This window comes from Pelodiscus sinensis, chromosome 5 (assembly GCF_049634645.1).
Source record: "Pelodiscus sinensis isolate JC-2024 chromosome 5, ASM4963464v1, whole genome shotgun sequence".
Classification (NCBI taxonomy): domain Eukaryota; kingdom Metazoa; phylum Chordata; order Testudines; family Trionychidae; genus Pelodiscus; species Pelodiscus sinensis.
The window spans coordinates 90721736-90741318 of NC_134715.1; the positions used below are offsets into that span (position 1 = coordinate 90721736).

Here is a 19583-nt window from a genome sequence, read left to right on the forward strand (position 1 = left end):
TCCATAAGTGCAAGTCAGCCTTCTTCCATTCTTGGGATATACCAAAATACTGTGCCAGTCAAAAATTTGTCAGGGGTAAGTCAAAATGGTCTTCAAGCTGGTCTATAAAGGGAGATACATCTTACTTTCAAAAAAGGGAGTATTTGAAACACTTGAAAGGTACATGGCATATTTTCTCCCTTTCTTTTTTACGGTCCTAAGATCTAGGATCTTTGGGGATGTTTCCTTACATTTCCCTTCCACTTATGTATCAGATGGTGTGATATGCCATTGCCTAATGGGGTAAGAGCTAAAAAGGAACAACAGAAAAGAGACCAGTGACCTAACTTGGGTGACCCTGCAAAAAAAGGTAGAAGAAGGAAAAAAGCACTTCAGAAAATCTTCAAATTCTTCTTCGAATGGTCCCCATGGATGCTCCATTCATGGTGTCGGGCTCGTCCCGGCACTGCAGCTTGGAGACTTGCATATCTGTGCTCCACCAGACTGTGCATGCATGAGCAGTGGCTCGCACCGTTCGCGCCTTTCATCTGTTTCGTCTGGTCCAGCTCCACTCAGTTCCTTCCAACCGCCCTCGGTCGTGGACGGAGCTCCATCTCTTTCTCAGAGTTTCTCCTTAGGTTTAATCTGTAAATAGTTAATAGCATACCCAGTTACAATTAGTCTTAGCTGTATTATTGTTCATAGTTCTTTAAAAATATATTTCCTCAATGAGAAATAACCCTCTGTCAGAAATGCCTGGTTCCCCAGGTTTTAAGAAATGTATGCTCTGCCGGGAGCCCATGCCAGTGTCAGACAGGCATGAGGCATGCATACAGTGCTTAGGAGAAGCACATGTACCGCAAAGGTGTCAGCATTGTTGTAAGCTGACAGCCAGAGCCCGTAAAGACTGTAAAAGACGGTTAAAAATGCTTCTGATGGATAAGGCATTACAGTCTGCTGATTTGCCTATCCCTTCTGGGCACAAGCGCAGTACTACTGCCATTGAGGCATCTGCCCCAAAAAAGTCTAAGCCATCTCTAACCCGATTTCTCCCAGCGGCTTTTAGCACTGGACGGGGCTTGAAAGATGGTCTGGGCGTGTCAGGGACAACTGCTGCAGGGTCTCAGCGGACTCCGGCCTCCAACGGAAAAAAATCGCCACTGAGAGCGCAATTGGCATCGGCACCGTGGAAACCAACACGGGGCAGCCGGATCAGCGGCACCAGGTGCATCGGCACTGGCAGCAGGAACAGTCTAGATGGCTGCGGCACTGACGCCACCGGCACCGGCAACATTTAAACTGTAGACCACAACCTCGCCAGCGCCGGGGCAGGCACGCTCGGCACTGCATTCCCTTGCACCGCTGCAGGGGAATATCATGGCGGCACCAAAAGAAGCCCTAGCACATACGACTATGCATCCAGGGCTCGTTTCTCCTTCCCCAACTTTCCCTCCAGGGCCATCCTCTTCCCCACAGTTATGTCACCGGCACCACAATCGGGCACGCAGTGTCCCCGATCATTACTCCTGCTATAGGAAACCAAGATATAGAGAGAGGAGACTCTCTCTGTCATAGTTCCCATCTCCACAGCATTCACTGCATTATTCACGATCGCCTATCCGGTCACCAAGGTGTCATTACTATATAAGACTTAGTAGTATGTTATCTTCTTGGCACTCATCCCCAACACACTCAGAACGACACTAAGGTCATTACCATAGGACGTATTATGACCCTCCTTATCATGATCGGACCTCCCGATACTACAGGAGACACACATGTTGCTGTTCATTTCCCGATTCTCAACCCTTACCTCCAGAGCCTCAACATGAACATTCACTGCTTCCTCCTCCAAAGAGCCCAACGATTCAACTGGAGCAGTCGGAGTCAGAAGAGGGACAACTCTCCGATCCAGAGGACCCTCAGCAGGGCACATCACCAACTGACCACTCATCATCCTCTCCAGTTGAGGCAGTGATTCCAGACAACGTCTCTCCGCCAGATGACCTGAAACAATTTCAGGATCTCCTCAAATGCATTGCAGATAGCCAGGAGGTACAATTAGGAGACATTCAAATGAAACAACACCGTCTTTTGAAGAACCTACGCCCACAGCACCAGAGTAGAATCGCACTTCACATCAATGAGGCGATCATGCAGGTTGCGGAGGAAATATGGGAAACTCCAGCATCCGCTCCACCATGGAGTAAAAAAGTGGATAGAAAGTATTTTGTCCTTCCAAGGGCTTGGATTTTTTGTTTAATCACTTCCAGCCTAACTCATTGGTGGTCGACACGGTACAGCATAGATAGAAAGTACCACAATACAGAAATACCCAGAAGAAGAAAAAGATAAGTTAGATATCTCTGGAAGAAAAGTTTACTCTTCAGCCACATTACTACTGTGTATTGCCAACTATTCTGCTCTCCTTTCCAATCATAATTTTGATAATTATTCAAAATTAGCAGACCTTCTACAGCATCTCCCTGACTCAAAATTCATTGCTCAAATCCATAGTGCAAGAGGGATATGCTTCATGTAGAGCCACATTACAAATCGTCATGAATGTGGTGGACACTGACGCACGAGCCACCGCTACAGGGGTGGCAATGAGATCTTCATGGCTATCATCAGTGGTAGTCCCAAAAGAACTCCAGAATAAGGTTGAGGACTTGCCCTTTGACAAGCATAAATTCTTCGCTAGCAAAATGGATGAGGTCTTGCACTCAGGGAAGGATTCTCGAACTATACTTCGCACACTAGGGATGTATACACTCCCCTTCAGGCAAAAGCACTATTATACTTACCAAAGACGATATGATTTCTCCTTCCATAGGCAACAGCCTCGCACCCTGGAACATCAACGATTCCGGCAGTGTCCTCAGCAGAGGCAACAGCAGCCTGCCCGTACCTCTAACCAGCCATCTACAAAACAACAATTTGAAGGTTTAGTCGAGGATGCGAACAAAGCTCTATCTCACTCCTTTTTCAACATTGTCTAAGGCCGTATTACCACCATTGGTCTACTATCACCACGGACAAATGGGTGTTGGAAATTGTAGCTTCTGGTCTCACCATCCCCTTCATTTCAATTCCCCCAACCACCCCACTCATCCCATCCCTTTTCAGGGACCCATCTCACGAGAATCGGTTGAAAAAGAGGTCCATCGCATGCTCACCATTGAAGCAATAGAGAGAGTGCCCAAGGAATTCCAAGGAAAAGAGTTCTTTTCTCAATATTTCCTCACTCCAAAGAAGAATGGAGGATGGAGACCCATCTTGGACCTACGAAATCTAAACCGATACCTCCGGAAACAACACTTCAAAATGGTCACCCTAGCTACAATTATACCAACACTGAACGAGGGAGATTGGTTCGCAGTCCTCGAATTACAGGATGCTTACTTCCACATTGCAATGCATGTGGCACACAGCCGATTTCTTCGGTTTATAGTAGCAGATGAACATTTCCAGTAAAAGTACTTCCATTCAGGATGGCATGTGCTCTCAGGGTATTCTCCAAGACCTTAGCAGTGGTAGCAGCCCACCTACGCAAAGCAGCTGTAACGATCTTTCCCTATCTGGATGATTGCCTCCTCAGGGGTTGTACTTATGCAGAGACATGCGAGTCGGTGAAAATAACAACCCGAACATTCAATTCTCTCAGTCTCATTATAAACATACAAAAATCGTCACTGAAACCGACTCAGAACTTGATTTTCATAGGAGCGCATCTAGATGCAAAGGCAGCTCGTGCATACTTACCAGTAGAACGTTTCCAGTCAATCCAGGACCTAGTAGACATCATCACACATCCTTCAATGATGCTAGTACGCACCTGCTTATAGTTGATGGGCCACATGGCAGCTACCACTCTCATCGTTTGACACGCAAGGTTACATTTCCGATGTCTCCAGCATTGGCTAGCCTCTGTCTACACTCTGGTGAAACACAGCATCCACAAGTTGGAAGTGTTACCACCACACGTCGGGGGTCCCTCCAATGGTGGACCAAACCAGAAAATCTCTTGCAGGGTGTCCCTTTTCACTGCCCCCAACCATCAAAACAAATAACCACCGATGCCTCCCTTATGGGATGGGGCTCCCACACGGACAATCTAACAGTTCAGGGCAGGTAGTCCAAGGCAGAAATGTTCCTGCGCATCAATATACTTGAGCTATGGGCAGTATTTTGTGTATGCAAGCATTTCAAATTGCACATAAGGGGCACAACAATCAGAGTGCTCACAGACAATGTTGCAACCATGTATTACATCAACAGACAAGGCAGAGCCTGTTCTCGATCTCTTTGCACAGAAGTGATTCAGTTGTGGAACTGGTATATCTGCAACAACACGTTCCTCATAGTGTTGTACTTACCTGGAGTCAACAACCTCATTGCAGATTCACTAAGCAGGCAGTTTCCCCACAATCACGAATGGGAGATCCGAACCGACATTCTGTACCGGATTTTCCGCCGTTGGGGCTTTCTATCAATAGACCTGTTTGCAACACAAGACAGTGTGAAGTGTCCAAAATATTGTTCCAGAGCAGGAATAGGTCGTCACTCCTTGGGAGATGCCTTTATCCTTCATTGGGGAGCATCTTTACTTTATTCCTTCCTGCCAGTTGTCCTTGTACCCATGTTCATAGAAAAAATCAACATGGACGTGGCTTGTGTGACCCTCATAGCTACAGCTTGGGCTCGCCAACCATGGTATTTGATGCTTCACCAGCTGTCGATCAAAACACCATGCCATCTTCCTGTTGCCTCGAATCTACTAACTCAATGCAATGGCTCTCTATGGCACCCGAGACCCGAAATCCTGCATTTGACCGCTCGGATGCTAAGTGGTTCACAGCATTTGAGAACCTCTGCTCCGATTGAGTCAAACATGTACTAATGTCCAGCAGAAAGGACTCTACACAGGCCACATATTCTACTAAGTGGACTAGATTTCAGTCTTGGTGCACTGAAAATATCGACCCCCATACTTCATGGATACATAAGATTCTCGACTATATACTAATAACAGGGGTCTAGTATAGCTTCAAAGGGGTCTATCTGGAGCCTCCTTATGAATACATTTAGCAGCAATTACTGCCTTTCGCTGCGATGGATGGGTTTTCCTTTTTTTCTCACCCCATGACAAAATGGTTTCTGAGGGGACTTATGAATCTTAACCCACCACGGAGGCCTCCACTGCCTTCATGGAATCTCAGTTTGGTGCTAGATACGTTGACACATCCCCCATTTGAACCATTGGCTGCAACCTCACTACACCTGCTAACAATTAAATCTCTCTTTTTACTAGCCTTGACTTCAGCACGTAGAGTAAGTGAACTGGCGGCCCTCATGTCATCATCGCCTTATACCATATTTACAAAGGACTCGGTCATGTTAAGATCTCACCCAGCGTTCCTTCCCAAAGTATGCTCGGACTTTCATATCAACGAGCCCATTCTGCTTCCCTGTTTCTGCCCCAAACCGCATACCTCACCACGTGAGGCAACGCTGCATACCCTTGATATACGCAAGACTCTAGCTTTCTATATGGACAGAATGCAAGATTTCCGCAGAACGGACCACCTTATGGTTACACTGGTGGCTCCTTCCAAGGGGCAATCATTGTCCCCCAACACATTGCGAACTTAATAGTGACATGCATTACTACATGTTATTCTCTATGTAATAAACCACTCCCAGCTTAATCTAAAGCACACTCCACGAGAGCAGTGGCCACATCTACAGCTTTTTTAAGAGGACTACCATTTTGGGACATTTGCCAATTGGCAACGTGGTCCTCCAATGAGACTTTCATGAGACATTATGCAATACTGCATCATTTGACTTCAGACTCCTTGGTGGCAATGGCAGTACTCCCTCCTGTTAATAAACCTTAATTCCAAAGTGCATTTCTCTCTTGGGTACTGCTCCGAAGTCACCATGAGTGGAGCACCCACAGGGACCACTCTAAGAAGAGGAAGAAGAAGAAGTTACTCACCTTCGTGCAGTAACGATGGTTCTTCGAGATGTGTCCCCGTGGGTGCTCCATGCCCCGCCCTCCTCCCCACTCCGGAATTTGACTCTTTATCATTACAGATGCTTGGGTGGCTGAGAGGAACTGAGCGGGGCCGGACCGCGCGCAACAGATGAAAGGCGCGAACAGTGCGAGCCGCTGTTTGCACATGCGCGGACCAGGAGAGCACGGCTATGCAAGTCTCCGAGCCGTGGTGCCAGGACGAGCCAGACACCATGAATGGAGCACCCACGGGGACTCATCTCGAAGAACCATTGTTACTGAATGAAGGTAAGTAACTTCTTCCATGATCTTTGGTTCTTCCCTCAAAGAATTGAGGAGCTCTTGGCTTTGTATAATAAAATCTAGCTTTAGGAGCAGACCTTCTAGCCTCTTCTAAAGATTTCTTCCCCCAGACATTTTTGAAACCATGAGGGGGAAGATAGGGGCCACTGTTAAAATCTGGCCAGAAAAATAGGATGAGTGGGTTAAAATCACAAGCAAATGCCTGATAACGAAACCTAAAACAACTTTACCATTCCCCTTCATATCTCCTTTTAAGATCATTAGTTGGGGTTAGGAAATGCTTGATAAAAGGAAAAGGGTTGGTCAACCAAGCCCTGAAAATCTACAGGATCATAGAACCTAGCAGTTTCAACCTTGACAAAGACACAATTTCATCCTAAATAATCTTCTAGACAGGAAGGTAGAAGTGCCAGTTAGAAGTGACTTCAGAGATTCTTCAGCTACTTGATAGCCCTATTGGAAGCAATGTGCTTTGCCAGAGCTACCGTATCCTGTTCCAGTAACCAAATCTTAATCCCCAGAAATAGGACAAATTCAATACAATAGTAAAGAAAATATCTTTAGCTACTACAGTTACAATGGATGAATTCATAGACCTCATGAGGCTGTCAGTAAGATCTCCGGCTACTAATTTAGTTTTCAAGCCCCAAACCTGGTTTAACATCTCAACAATAGGTAACTATTCAAAGCAAATTCTTCTTGTTCAGAGTGAAGTAATCTTTAATGCATACAAATCAAAGTCTTTGCTCTTCAGTCCAAGTCTAAGAAGGACAAATCATTGTACAAAAGCTGAAGTTTCCTTCATTCATATGCAAAACAAAAGTATAAGAGAGAGAGAGAATGGTCTTCCATTATTCTATAGATAATACCAAGATCTGAAACAATTGAGAAAACTCATCTCAGGGAATAATTCCAAATCTATCTGTCTTCCAGTCCAAGCAGTATGATTGCAACAGTGACTGCCTCTGTCCAGAAATAGATCTCAGAGGCAAGATATTCCACATTTCATCTTATTGCATTCAAGTATCACAGATATCCTCTGGTGTTCTAAGCTCCCCCACATCTTTTCTTTATATGCTCTTCAACCTTGAAAAATGATGAGAAACATAAAATCATCCTGCTGGATATCTTGCACCTCCTGTAGCTGGAAGCAATAGAATCCAGCAGGGCCAATGGCCACCGCAGGACCTGGGACAAGGTGTGGCAGGGGGCTGGTTCTGCGCCCCTTGGAAGGGGTCGGGCCTTGGGCAGAAGGGATGGGATCAGGGCAGTCAGCCCTCAAAGCTGCCTGCACCGTGCCTCCACCCCACACCCAGAGCTATGTGGAGCAGCGCTCTGGTCCTCCTGTGGTGATTCAGAGGAGGTGAGGCAGTAGCAGAGGTGGCAGCCAGGAGTCCCAAGTCCTTTTGAATTGCTGGGCCCCAGGGCAACTGCATTCTTTTCCCCCTTGTTGGTGGGCCTGATAGAATCTGTTTATAGAAAGTGATTAGGATTCTGTTCCATAGTCTTCATAGTAAGAAAAAAGATGAGGAAGAGTCCATGTAGGTTTAAGTCTCTTAAGGCTTAACTAATTAATGAAGAAGATAGGATTCAAGATAGAGGCTCTGACTTCCATCACAGCTTGTCTCTTCAGCTGCTCTGCTAACATTGGTAGATCTGGCAGAAACATATTTTCATAGTTTAGTCAAGCCCTTCATTTTTGTGAAGGCATTGCTAGTGGAAATAGATTGAAGAATCTAGGAATTTTTTGGAAAAATTGTCATTGATTCATTCTCACTTGCAGCTCCTAGGCCTTCATGTCTTGCGTAGAGATTAGGCCTTGGGCAAGACTGCTTGGAAGAGCTTAGATGCAAAGTGAAGCAATATGCAAAGGAAAGTGTGGATAGATTTCCTCCTTTTGTAATCTGGACCCAAAAATCATGAACATGGACAACATCCTCTAAGGATGCTGGAAACATTTAGACTGCTACTGTGTAAAGGGAATGGAATAAAACAGGCTTCATTGCATCAGTTTTCTAGAAATGAGAGCAGAAAATTAGCAAGAGAAAATAAAAAATATGTATATTTTCATAATGCTGCTTTATGAAGAATACTATTTAACTGAAGTACATACATTAACCGATACAAATATTATCAATTTGTTTTGCAATCTGAAAGTAAAGAACATACAACTTAAAAAAAATCAGATTACTATACATTTTAAATAGAGGATCATGTGTATAAAGGATATATGTTTGTTTGATATGCTGTATTTGAAATATCCTAATGTGATAGTTCAAATAACATTATTAGAGTCATTTAAGAATTAATTTGGAAACTACATGGCAGAGCGGCATTGCTGTCATTTGTGTATCTATGTGGACAGAGCTGGAAATGGGATTTGTTGTAGGGAATGGTTTCTGGATTATTATTTTGTGTTGTGTGGTGCATAGTTGGTTGTGTCCACATATCTACCCAAGTGACACCATCATTGGACCTGGCCACATAAATGCCCCTCTGATCTATACATTGGCCAAACCGAATTGTTTCTACCCAAAAGAATAAATGACACAGATCAGATATCAAGAACAATAACAATCAGGAACAAGTAGGAGAACACTTCATCCTTTCTGGACACTCACTAACAGAATTGAAAATTGCCATACTTGAGAAAAAAATGTCAGAATCAGACTTCAGTATGAAACTGCAGAGCTGGAATTCATATGCAAATTTGACACCATCAGACTGGGTCTGAATAGAAAATGGGAGTGGTTAGCTCACTACAGAAAGTAATTTCCCCCTCTTTTGGTATTCTCACCTCATCAACTGTTCGAAGTGGGCCACATCCACTTGACTTGGCCTTGTTAGCATTGATCTTCCCCACAGTAATGTAACACTCCAATCTTTCTATGTGTATATATTCCTGCCAAATTGAAGTGTCCCATTTTATGCATTTGAATAAGTGGACTCCAGCCCACAGAAGCTTATGCCCAAATAAATTTGTTAATTTTTAAAGTATCATAGGACTTCTCATTGTTTTTGCTGAAACAGACTAACATGGCTACCCCTCTTAAGAATGGATGAATTTCAGTTTATAAATACATATGACTCTCTGAAGATATTTCTCATGCTATTATACAAAATAAAGGAAAATTTCTAATATTAAGTGTTATTTTCAAAATGCCCATTTAATAGTCTTGTATTTAGTGACGTAGCCAAGATTTTTAAGAAATAATGGTGATTTTGTGAATCCCTAAGTTTTTCAGCACTCAATCTGAGATGCTTAACAGGTGATAAATTATTTTATACTGAAAAAGTATAAAATGCTTTCTTCCAGTACTGTTCCACTGGGACCTGACCAAATTCTACTACGAGGAGCTCAACTAAGAAATACTCAGTGGGTTCATGGAATAGTTGTCTATACTGGACATGATACAAAACTCATGCAGGTTTGTCATTTAAAAATGCATATTTTATAAATTCTCTATTTTGTTAAGTTTTGATACAGTTCTTGTTAAACAGAAGCCATCTTTACTCTTTGTGTCTTTACAATATTTTAAGTTAAAGAGACCAAAGATCTATTTTAATATTGGCTTCAAGAAAACATTTAAAATATAGTCTATTTGTAACAAAGCTGTTTTTTGTGAGTTAGATCGAGTTTTCAGTGACAGGCACGTCCTGTTCCTTTAAAATTCATATTGAAATGGTGATTTTACCAATCTGGATCACTGTCGTTTGCTTGATAACCATTGTTTGATTTTAGGACTGCTTGCTAAACTGTCTTATTATGTGTCTTCCTCATAGCATAGAAGGAAGAATCCTTTTAGAAACAGTGTGAAATTAATTCATTTGAAAGTTGGGGGAGAGGAAAATGTCAAAATCCCAAAATGCTATGACTTTTTTCTGGTATTTCAAATATCACAAGTGATTTGTAGTTGTGAAAATAAATGAATACATTTTGTTTAGTGATATATTATCCTTGTTTTTATTACATTTATTCATTTTCTAATTTGCAAAGGTCAGTGATTTGAAATGGATTGATTCAACTTTAATGTCTGTAAACAAGTTTATTCTGTACTGAGATGATTTTTTGGGATGTTGTATTTTGCTACTAGCTGCTGTTATGATTTTTCTGTAAGATCAGACATAATGCTCAGGATACATATTATGAAATCTATGCTGACATGATCAGATATATAGAATGTGTAGAAAGAGACACAACAAGATAGTTTGAAAACAGTAGAAAACTACTCATGTACCACATTTCATACTTATTTACAATTTTCTTGTATTTCACAGAATTCAACAAGCCCACCTCTTAAACTCTCTAATGTGGAACGAATAACAAATATTCAGATATTAATTTTGTTCTGCATTCTTATTGCCATGTCTTTAATCTGTTCTATTGGTTCAGCTATATGGAATCGGAAGCATGCCCAAAGGGACTGGTATCTCAATCTGAACTGTAAGCATTAAAATAATTCTATCAAATATTTTGTTGTCCAAATCATACTTGCATAAGTTCCTTAATTAAAAAATGGGGCAGTAAAAGATTCATCTTTTGTATTTACATATTGATTTTTATAACATTATCAATTTTCATTTACCATATGTATTACCTAAAAAGATATCGAAGCTGATGTACAGTGTTTCTGGACCATTTAAGCCTCTTGCTAAGTTCAGTGAGTGTTGAAATCACCCCGGGAAGGGAAGTTGGTATTTATACCTCCACCATCTTTTAAGGGTCTATTAAGGAACAACTTTCCTTTCAGCCTCCTCTCCCCCATTCTGACCTCTTCCAGGCCCTTAACTTTTACTTTATTTGTGCCCTTTCCCCAGTACATAAAGTTGTCAGTTTATGCTGCATTATACCCTTCTGTATGAGGGTCTGATTATATCTCAGCCTTCAGCTGCTTGTAGGAAGCATGATCTTTAACAGGCTGCTTTTAGAGGAGGCAGGAAAGAGATAAATCTATAGGAAACCCTATGACACATTTCAATGGACAGCTGGCCTAGCAGCAGGCATGACAGTCTTGAGCCTTCAGTTCCATGAGCAAGAGTCAGAGTAGCTGACTTTAACAAAGGAACTAGATCTAAAGGAAGCCCTTGTGATGTATTATGGCGAGCAGATACTCAGTCAAATGTGCTTCAGACTCTCCTTTAGTAATCATCTAGCATTGCTGACCGCAGCATGGAAACCAGGGTAAAGAGGCAGCAAAACTTCAGTTCATCCTACCCAGATGACACCCACCTCTTCCCCCCTCTTCTTTTGAAGCACCAGACCGTGGATCTGAAATCAAAGTATAGAGCTTAAAGTTTGTCTTTGTCAATAAAGAAACTGTAGGAAAGTAAATTGAAGCTAAGCTCTTAAATTTTGATTTGACTCAGCAAGAAGCCATCTGGGGTTATGGAAAACCTTGATTCCCTTTGCCATTGTACTGAAGGATGAGAGGAGAACTGTTCAAAATGTTTTTAAGCCAAGATGTACATAAGCAGTTCTCTAAATCCAGGAACTCATGCCTTCATATTACAGAAAGTAATCTGAATCCAGCGGCCCTTGTTCTGATCAGTAAAGACTTTGTTGGTTTAAAATGAGGTATATTTTAATTGAGCAAGCAAGCATTGAGCCAGTGTTCAAAGTAGGAATGTAAAAAGTTGTTTAAAAATGTAACTGAGCAACTGCTAAAAATCCTAGCGGTGACATGGTTACATGTGCTGCGGGCTCTGCAGAACAAAGCTTATATATAAATTATGTCAGCCTCCTGCTCCCGGGGAGCCAGCGTGTAACCTGCAGCATGGCGCCCGGGCTGGGCCTGTCATGGACAGGGGCTGCTATGGGCCCTGCAGGTCAGAAGCAGCTCCTGCCAGTGAACCAGAACCAGTAAGCCTCACCCGTTAAGAGTGGGGCTTACCAATTTACCAGTTAACCATTTACATTTCTAGCTCAAAGGCCTGTTATTCATTCCCTAGTATGGGCATTTTTGACAGCTGCTCAAAATAGTCTTTTCATTGGCTTGAAAGACCAGTTACAAGATCAGTATGCTATCTAGAAGATCCATGAATCATGATTCTGGATCTCACATCTGTGAATCTTATCTACTCACAAAACATCCTGGAATGGTGAATAAGGTCTTCCCTTTGGTTACTGTTACTTCTGGCTGAGTCTCCTGATTCGTGACTGCTTCTTTGGCTGTTGGAACTGTACGGGTTGGACCTCCCTGGTCCAGCACCCTTGAGACTTAAGCTGCTTTGGACTAGGGAATTTGCTGGACCAGGGGAGGTCAGTGCTCCCTTGCTGGCTGCCCCCAGATTTCTTGTCTTTGAGGCTCCTTGACCTATTGCTGGTCCTGTTGATGCTGGTGCAGGTCTCCCCACTTTGCTGCCTGCCCACTGTCCCAGGGTCTCCTGGGGTTCCCCATGGGGACCGCTTGGCTGCTGCTGGCCCCAGTTCCGCAAAGTGTTTCCTAGAGTTCCCAGCTGGGGCCACCCGGCTATCCTACCCCGCTGCTAGGGCTGCCTCACTGCTGGTGGGATTCCGTGGGTTCCCCGGCCAGGGATGCCCACGTGGGCCAGCCCCACTTCAGCTTGGGGTTCCCTGGCGAGGGCTCTCCGGTCACCCTCGTCCTGCTACCTATTTTATCAGATGAATTGGAGTGGAAATTACAGAATCTGGGATATATATATAACGGCAAAAGTACTTCCTTGTCAATTGGAGGACCAGTGTTAACTAGCTTCATTAAATCAGGCTGCATGTATGCCAGAATATCTAGTTTATTAATGGGATACTCTCTTGAGAATTTGCCAAGAATTGAAAAGGAGGAAGAACAGAGATTATGGGGTCTGTGCCATCACCTTATACTTCTTTTGATTCTTCTGCTCGCTGTTTCTTCCTCTACTTTTGATGATCCTATGAATTTTCAGTACATGACAACTGTACTGCAACATAACTGGCTAGGAAGAGTTTTTCTTCATTTCTGAATAGGTTTGAGTTATTTTATATTCATCTTGCTGCCGGCATAGTAAATGTATCAGCTGCTTCAGAGAAAGATGGTGGTTCTAAGTTCTGTTAAGATACTGTGCATTGTGAATTAGGGGCATGATTTCCTTGCTTGATGAAAGCTACTGCAAGTTTAGAGTGGCATAGCTACCATGAGCAATGGCAACAGGGGCTTAGCTGAACTGTGCAGAGTATGTAACAACTATTTTCAGGTTGGTTTGTGTTCTGCACTCCGCAGCCTTGTCTCTGCTGTGCTACCTGTGCTACAGGTATCATCATCTGTTAAAGACAGATTACTAATTGTTTTTATTTCAAAGAGAAACTGTGGAGCTCTGACTTAGTGATGAGCATGATTATAAATGGGTGAGTAAAATTGTCAGGTATCCCTAAAAACTCTTCCGGAAAAAAATAATTTAAAAACTTAATTTGTCTAATCACTAGTGATGTAATTAATCACTGGAACTGATAACATGGAAAAGTAGTGCAAAACTGTTAATCAGTTGTGTCATACTATTATTCCAGACTTTGTATGCACATATGTCATGTAAGCATGCTTATTTATGAGATGTCTGGTAAAACCATATATCTGTGCCTTTTAGGGATGTAAAATCCCATTTAATTAGTTAATCCGTTAAATGTTAATTTTAACTGGTTAACTGATTAAATAGGGATGGGCGGGAGTGGCCCCCATGCTGTGGGCAAAGACTGCTTCAGCCCACTGCTTCTGGTCCCACTCTGGGTTGCTGGCTCCCTGCTCACGCAGGCTAGGAGTTGGCAGCCTCACACGGGGCCAGAAGCAGCAGCCTTCGGGGAAGGGGAGAGTTGCCCTCTACCTGCAGTGGGCCGCTCCTGGGTAATGGTTAACCATTTCCCAGTAAGCAAGAACCATTAAACTTAACTGGTGGTTCTTCAAGTAGTGTCCCTGTAGGTGCTCCACTGTGGGTACTGGTACGTACTCATGCCGGCAACTGGAGATTTTTCTAGCAGTGTCCACTGTGCACACGCCATGGCTCCCCCTCGTGCCATTGGTGTACATTAGGTGCATGCATGGCGCAGCTCTCTCAGTTCCTTCTCCACTGTCCATGGCAGCAGATAGAGCTTCTTTCCTTCCTGCTGTTCTACAGAGAAACGACAAAAAAAAAACCAGTTAATTCCACTTAGTTTCCTCACATTTCCAAGTTTTAAGCCCAACCCTATAGCCAAAAAAAAAAATTCTGTTGGCCCACCGCTTTTCATTGCACCTAATGCAGAGATCTCCCTGCCTTCAAGAGGCGTGCCAGGATGCTATGCCTGTCTCTGATGAGCATTCTGCATGTATAAAGTGCCTTGGAGTATTGCACCAAACACAGAAGTGCCCTCACTGCTCCAAATTGATGGCCAGAGCAAGGATATATCACGTCCCTCTATCTCTTCTAACAAGTCCGTCTCACAAATGAGACTATCTCTAGCCCAATCCTTACCCTCGGCACCGACTGCCTCGAGGGTCAGCACTGTGGACAGGCCCAGCACATCGGGCACGGCACTGCCCAAGATGTCGGCACTGAATAAGAGGGCACACTCGTAGCCCAAACAAAAACAAGCAGCACCAGCTGCACCAAACAGCCAATACAAACACTGCTAGACAGTGAAGCAGCCAACTCACTCGGCATCGGCACCCAAGAGACCCTGTGCCGATATGCCACCACCAGACCAATCAGCACTGCCTACTTCCATTGCACCGAGCAATATGAGAACCTTAGCATTGACGGCACGAAGCTCCTGTCAGGAGCTGCCCTTCACTGGCACCAGGGGCAGACTGGCCTGGCGGGATACCGGGAATTTTCCAGTGGGCTGTCCTCCGAAGGGCCGGCTGGCGGCTGCTGGAGGAAGAGGGGGATTGTGAGAGGGCACCGCAGCCCTGCACTTTAAATTCCCCGGCCCCGGCCATGTACGGGGCACGGTGGGGCCAAGGGAGCACATGAGCGGCGTGCTCAAATGCCACGCAACAGCTGAGAGGGGAGATACCTGGACGTGGTGTGACATCATGGCCCAGGACTTCTGGTCGCAATAACCTCCAGTAGACAAGTGAGGGAACTTGCTGCCCTAATGGCAGACCTCCCTTATACAATGTTCACCAAAGACAGAGTGACACTTCGACACTACCCCAAATTTCTCCCAAAAGTTCCCTCTCCCTTCCACATCAGTGAACTGATACACTTACCTGCGTTTTTCACCAAGCAACACACTGATCCATCAAACGCAGCATGGCACACCCTCGATGTCCACAAATTGCTCGCATTCTACATTGATTTTACGAGACCCTGGCGGATATCTCCTAGACTCTTCCTATCCTTTGTGGAATGATCTAAAGGTCAAGCTGTCTCTTCTCAGAGGATCTCCAAGTGGAGCTCTTCATGCATCTACACATGCTACACCATCCACAACAAAGAACCACCGGGCACCATCACTGCCCATTCCACTAGGGCCATGTCCTCTACAGCCACTTTGCTCAAAAATGTACCTCTTCAGGAAATTTGCAAATGCAGCCACTTGGTCATCAGACCACACATTTGTACAACATTACGCTCTGGCATCTTCTATTGCATCATCCATGGATGTCGGACAAGCAGTATTATTCTCTGTCACAACAACAGGTTTCCAAATCCACCTCCATGAGCTGACTACTGCTTTATAGTCACCCAGAGTGGAGCACCCACAGGGAGACTACTTGAAGAAGAAGAAAGAGTTACTCACTTTGTGCAGTAATAGTGGTTCTTCGAGATGTATGTCCCCGTGGGTGTTCCACTACCCTCTCTCTTTCCCCTGCTTTGGAGCCTCATGCTCTACTAGCACGGGTAGAGAAGGAATGGAGGGAGATGTGCCATACACGTGCCTAATGGATACTAACAGCACAAGAGGGTGCCGCGACGTGACAGACAATACTAGAAAAATCTCTGGTCACCGGCACGACAACACACCTGCACCCAGAGTGGAGCACCAACAGGGATGCATATCTCGAAGAACCACCATTACTGCACAACTTCTTACCTATTAACTGGTTAACTAGTTATGCGTTCACATCCCTAGTGCCTTTTGTAAAAACCATGACAATACCATTTCTTATAGTATCTTGTTGCTTTACCTTCAACTATCGGAAGTAAGATGTGTAGAGGAGGTGTTAGGATGTGTTTTTTCCCTCCCCACAAGTTTCACTTTAAAAAAGATTCTCAAATTTAGAAAGTCCATATTTAGAGTAAAAGTTCAGTTGTTCTTTATTTATTCAAATTGGTTTGATCTTCTCTACAAAGCACATGCAGAAATATAGGGATATGTCTAAAGAGGAAAAATTCAGGTAATCTGCTTTTTCAAATTTGGAAAAAAAATGTTAAGTAAATTAAAACTGCATGTGATCACAATCCCTATATTATAGGGGAGGTGGTATAACACATCTCAAAATACCTAAAGAACTTACATGTGTATATTTCACAAAAGTCAACAAATCAACAAATGTTGTCTATTGATTGCCTAATCAAAAGAGTGTTTAATATTACAAATGCTTTCTTTTATTTTAACAGATGGTGGAGCTAACAATTTTGGACTGAATTTCTTGACTTTTATCATTCTTTTCAATAATCTCATTCCCATCAGCTTATTGGTTACATTAGAAGTTGTTAAATTTATCCAGGCATATTTCATAAATTGGGTAAATATGACACTTATTATGACTTACATTTATTTCTAAAACCAAATATTACCACTTGTTCGTAAATCATGATAGGTAGTTCATTTCTATAGATAAAAATCTTTTTATCTTCATTTTTCTTTAATTTTTGCTGATACATAAGTCCACATTTTAAAATATGTAATATTAATCACAGTATCATAGAAACCAGAAATGTTATGTGATCAGATACTGTTCTTTGGAAACTCAGGATTTTTTTCTGCAGCATATTTCCAGTATTTTTCTCTTTCCAATTTTTAAATGTTCTGCCAGTAGGGCTTTGAGTAGACCCCAAAGGAAAACCATTATGTGTTCTAATAGATACATCTATTTCAAGACATTTTTCTGATATTCTGCGTAAATTTTCTTTGTTAATTTCATCCACTTCCTTCTGATTATACATTCTGGTACTACACTGAATAAATTCTCTGCCTTTGTGTGCTTGACTCCAAATATGCGTAGACCAATTATGCCCCCTTCTAATAATCTTTTAGGCAAGCTTTAGGGTTTTGCTCTTTTATTCTTATTTACATTAAACCCCCTTTAGTTTGAGTGGTTTTGAAAATTAAGTACCCACAACTGATAGAAAAATTCCCGCTGTGGAAACACTATTCCAAATTGTATGATCTTGTACCTTGATCAAATATGTAAAAATAAATATCTCTGTGTGCGAGATGTGATGTGTAAAATAAATGTGTGTGAGATATGCATGAAGATTAAAAAAGAACAGCAACTCATCAACTATTATATTTCTGTTGGTTCATTTTATGATAGCACTAAAATGTTATAAGCATTGTACAACAAGAAAAGAAGACAAAATGCACTGCCTATTTGAATATCATTGGGTATGTCTACACTACAGCACTAATTCGAACTAACTTAATTCAAATTAGTTAATTCGAATTAAGCTAATTCGAACTAGTGCATCTAGACCTAAAAACTAGTTCGAATTAGCGTTTTGCTAATTCAAACTAGCATGTCCACATTGAGTGGACCCTGAACCGGGGTTAAGGATGGCCGGAAGCAGTGCCGGCAGGGCATCAGATTAGGACTTAGAGCGTGGAGCTGCTGTCTCAGGCTAGCCGAGGGCTGTGCTTAAAGGGAACCGACCCCCACCCCGGACAGACAGTTCTCAGGGGTTCCCTGCTCGCTTGTCTAACTCGATGAGGGACAGCAAAGCAGTCCTGGCTTGGAGTGCCCTGAGTGCCCACACTCGGCACATCACAGCACTCCGCCATCAGCCCGGCTGCACTTGCCGCAGGCTGCCATCCGGGGAGGGAGATCGATCGGGGGGCTGCAGGAGAGCTTCCACCCCGAAGAGTCCGCATAGCCACCCCAGTCCTCCCCATCGGGGGCTCGTACCCCATTCCTCGCTCACCTCCTTCCACTTACCCTCCCCAGCCCCCCTTTCTGATGTACAAAATAAAGGACACGTGTGTTCAAAAATAGAAACTCTCTTTATTGAACAAAACTCGGGGAGATGGGGAAAAGGAGGTGGGAGAGGGGAAGAGAGAGGCTGGGAGAGGGGAGGGCAACTAAAATGATCAGGGGTTGGGAACAGGTCCCATATGAAGATAGGCTAAAGAGACTGGGACTTCTCAGCTTAGAAAAGAGGAGACTGAGGGGGGATATGATAGAGGTCTATAAAAGCATGAGTGGTGTGGAGAGGGTGCATAAAGAAAAGTTCTTCATTAGTTCCCATAATAGAAGGACTAGAGGACACCAAATGAAATGAATGGGTAGCAAGCTTCAAACTAATAACAGAAAGTTCTTCTTCACAAAGCAAATAGTCAATCTGTGGAGCTCCTTGCTGCAGGAGGCTGTGAAGGCTAGAACTAGAACAGAGTTTAAAGAGAAGTGAGATAAATTCATGGAGGTTGGGTCCATGGAGTGCTATTAGCCAGGGGGTAGAAATGGTGTCCCTGGCCTCTGTTTGTGGAAGGCTGGAGATGGATGGCACGAGACAAATGGCTTGGTCATTGTCTTCGGTCCATCCCCTCCAGGGTACCTAGTGTTGGCCGCTGTCGGCAGACAAGCTACTGGGCTAGATGGACCTCTGATCTGACCCAGTATGGCCATTCTAAGCTCAGGGATCAGGGTTGGGGGTCTCACTGGACCACCTTGATTTTCATGCACACCTGCTCCTGGGTGGCCAGGCTGGCAGCTATCCTTCCCTAGACGGCCACTTTCCTGTGCCTAGTGCGGAGGTCATGGATGAGGTCCACAAAGTCTGCACTAGACCAGGCGGGCGCCCGCCTCTTGCGGACCTGGGCAGGCTCCTGGGAACCACCAGCCTGGTCCCGGAAAGAGGCGGAGGGCTGGGTGGCAGCGGGTGACTGGCTCGAGCCGTGCCAGGTGCAGGGTCTGCTGGCTGGGTGCTGGCAGGCTTGCACCTGGCACGGGCACCGTAGCCAGCCCGTGCTCCTTTAAGGGCTCCGGGGCCGGGAGGGGGGCAGAAGAGTTTCCCTGGTGGTGCCCAGAGTGGCCACCAGGAAAAGCTGGGGAGGGCTAGCCTCCCACTAGTTCGAATTAAGTGGCTACACAGCCCTTAATTCAAACTAGTTAATTCGAACTAGGCATTAGTCCTCATGAAATGAGGTTTA

General features: G+C 43.9%; 1 protein-coding gene and 1 long non-coding RNA gene across 7 annotated transcripts in view; one reads left to right on the top strand and one right to left on the bottom strand.

Moving 5' to 3' along the window:
• The window catches only part of ATP8A1 (ATPase phospholipid transporting 8A1), a 225167-nt gene that overhangs the window by 54617 nt on the left and 150967 nt on the right, over positions 1–19583 (top strand). For all 6 annotated transcript variants that reach the window (XM_006111916.4, XM_075930509.1, XM_006111917.4 and 3 more), the window contains 3 exons: positions 9621–9732; positions 10583–10748; positions 16835–16962. In XM_006111916.4, the coding sequence (XP_006111978.1) occupies positions 9621–9732; positions 10583–10748; positions 16835–16962 (406 nt within the window). The remainder of the gene's footprint in view (positions 1–9620; positions 9733–10582; positions 10749–16834; positions 16963–19583) is intronic.
• LOC142829654 (uncharacterized) lies at positions 501–2908 on the bottom strand. The gene is made up of 3 exons (XR_012904312.1): positions 2787–2908; positions 1793–1986; positions 501–624 (listed from the first exon to the last, which is right to left on the bottom strand). It is a non-coding gene; the product is annotated as an uncharacterized LOC142829654 (long non-coding RNA).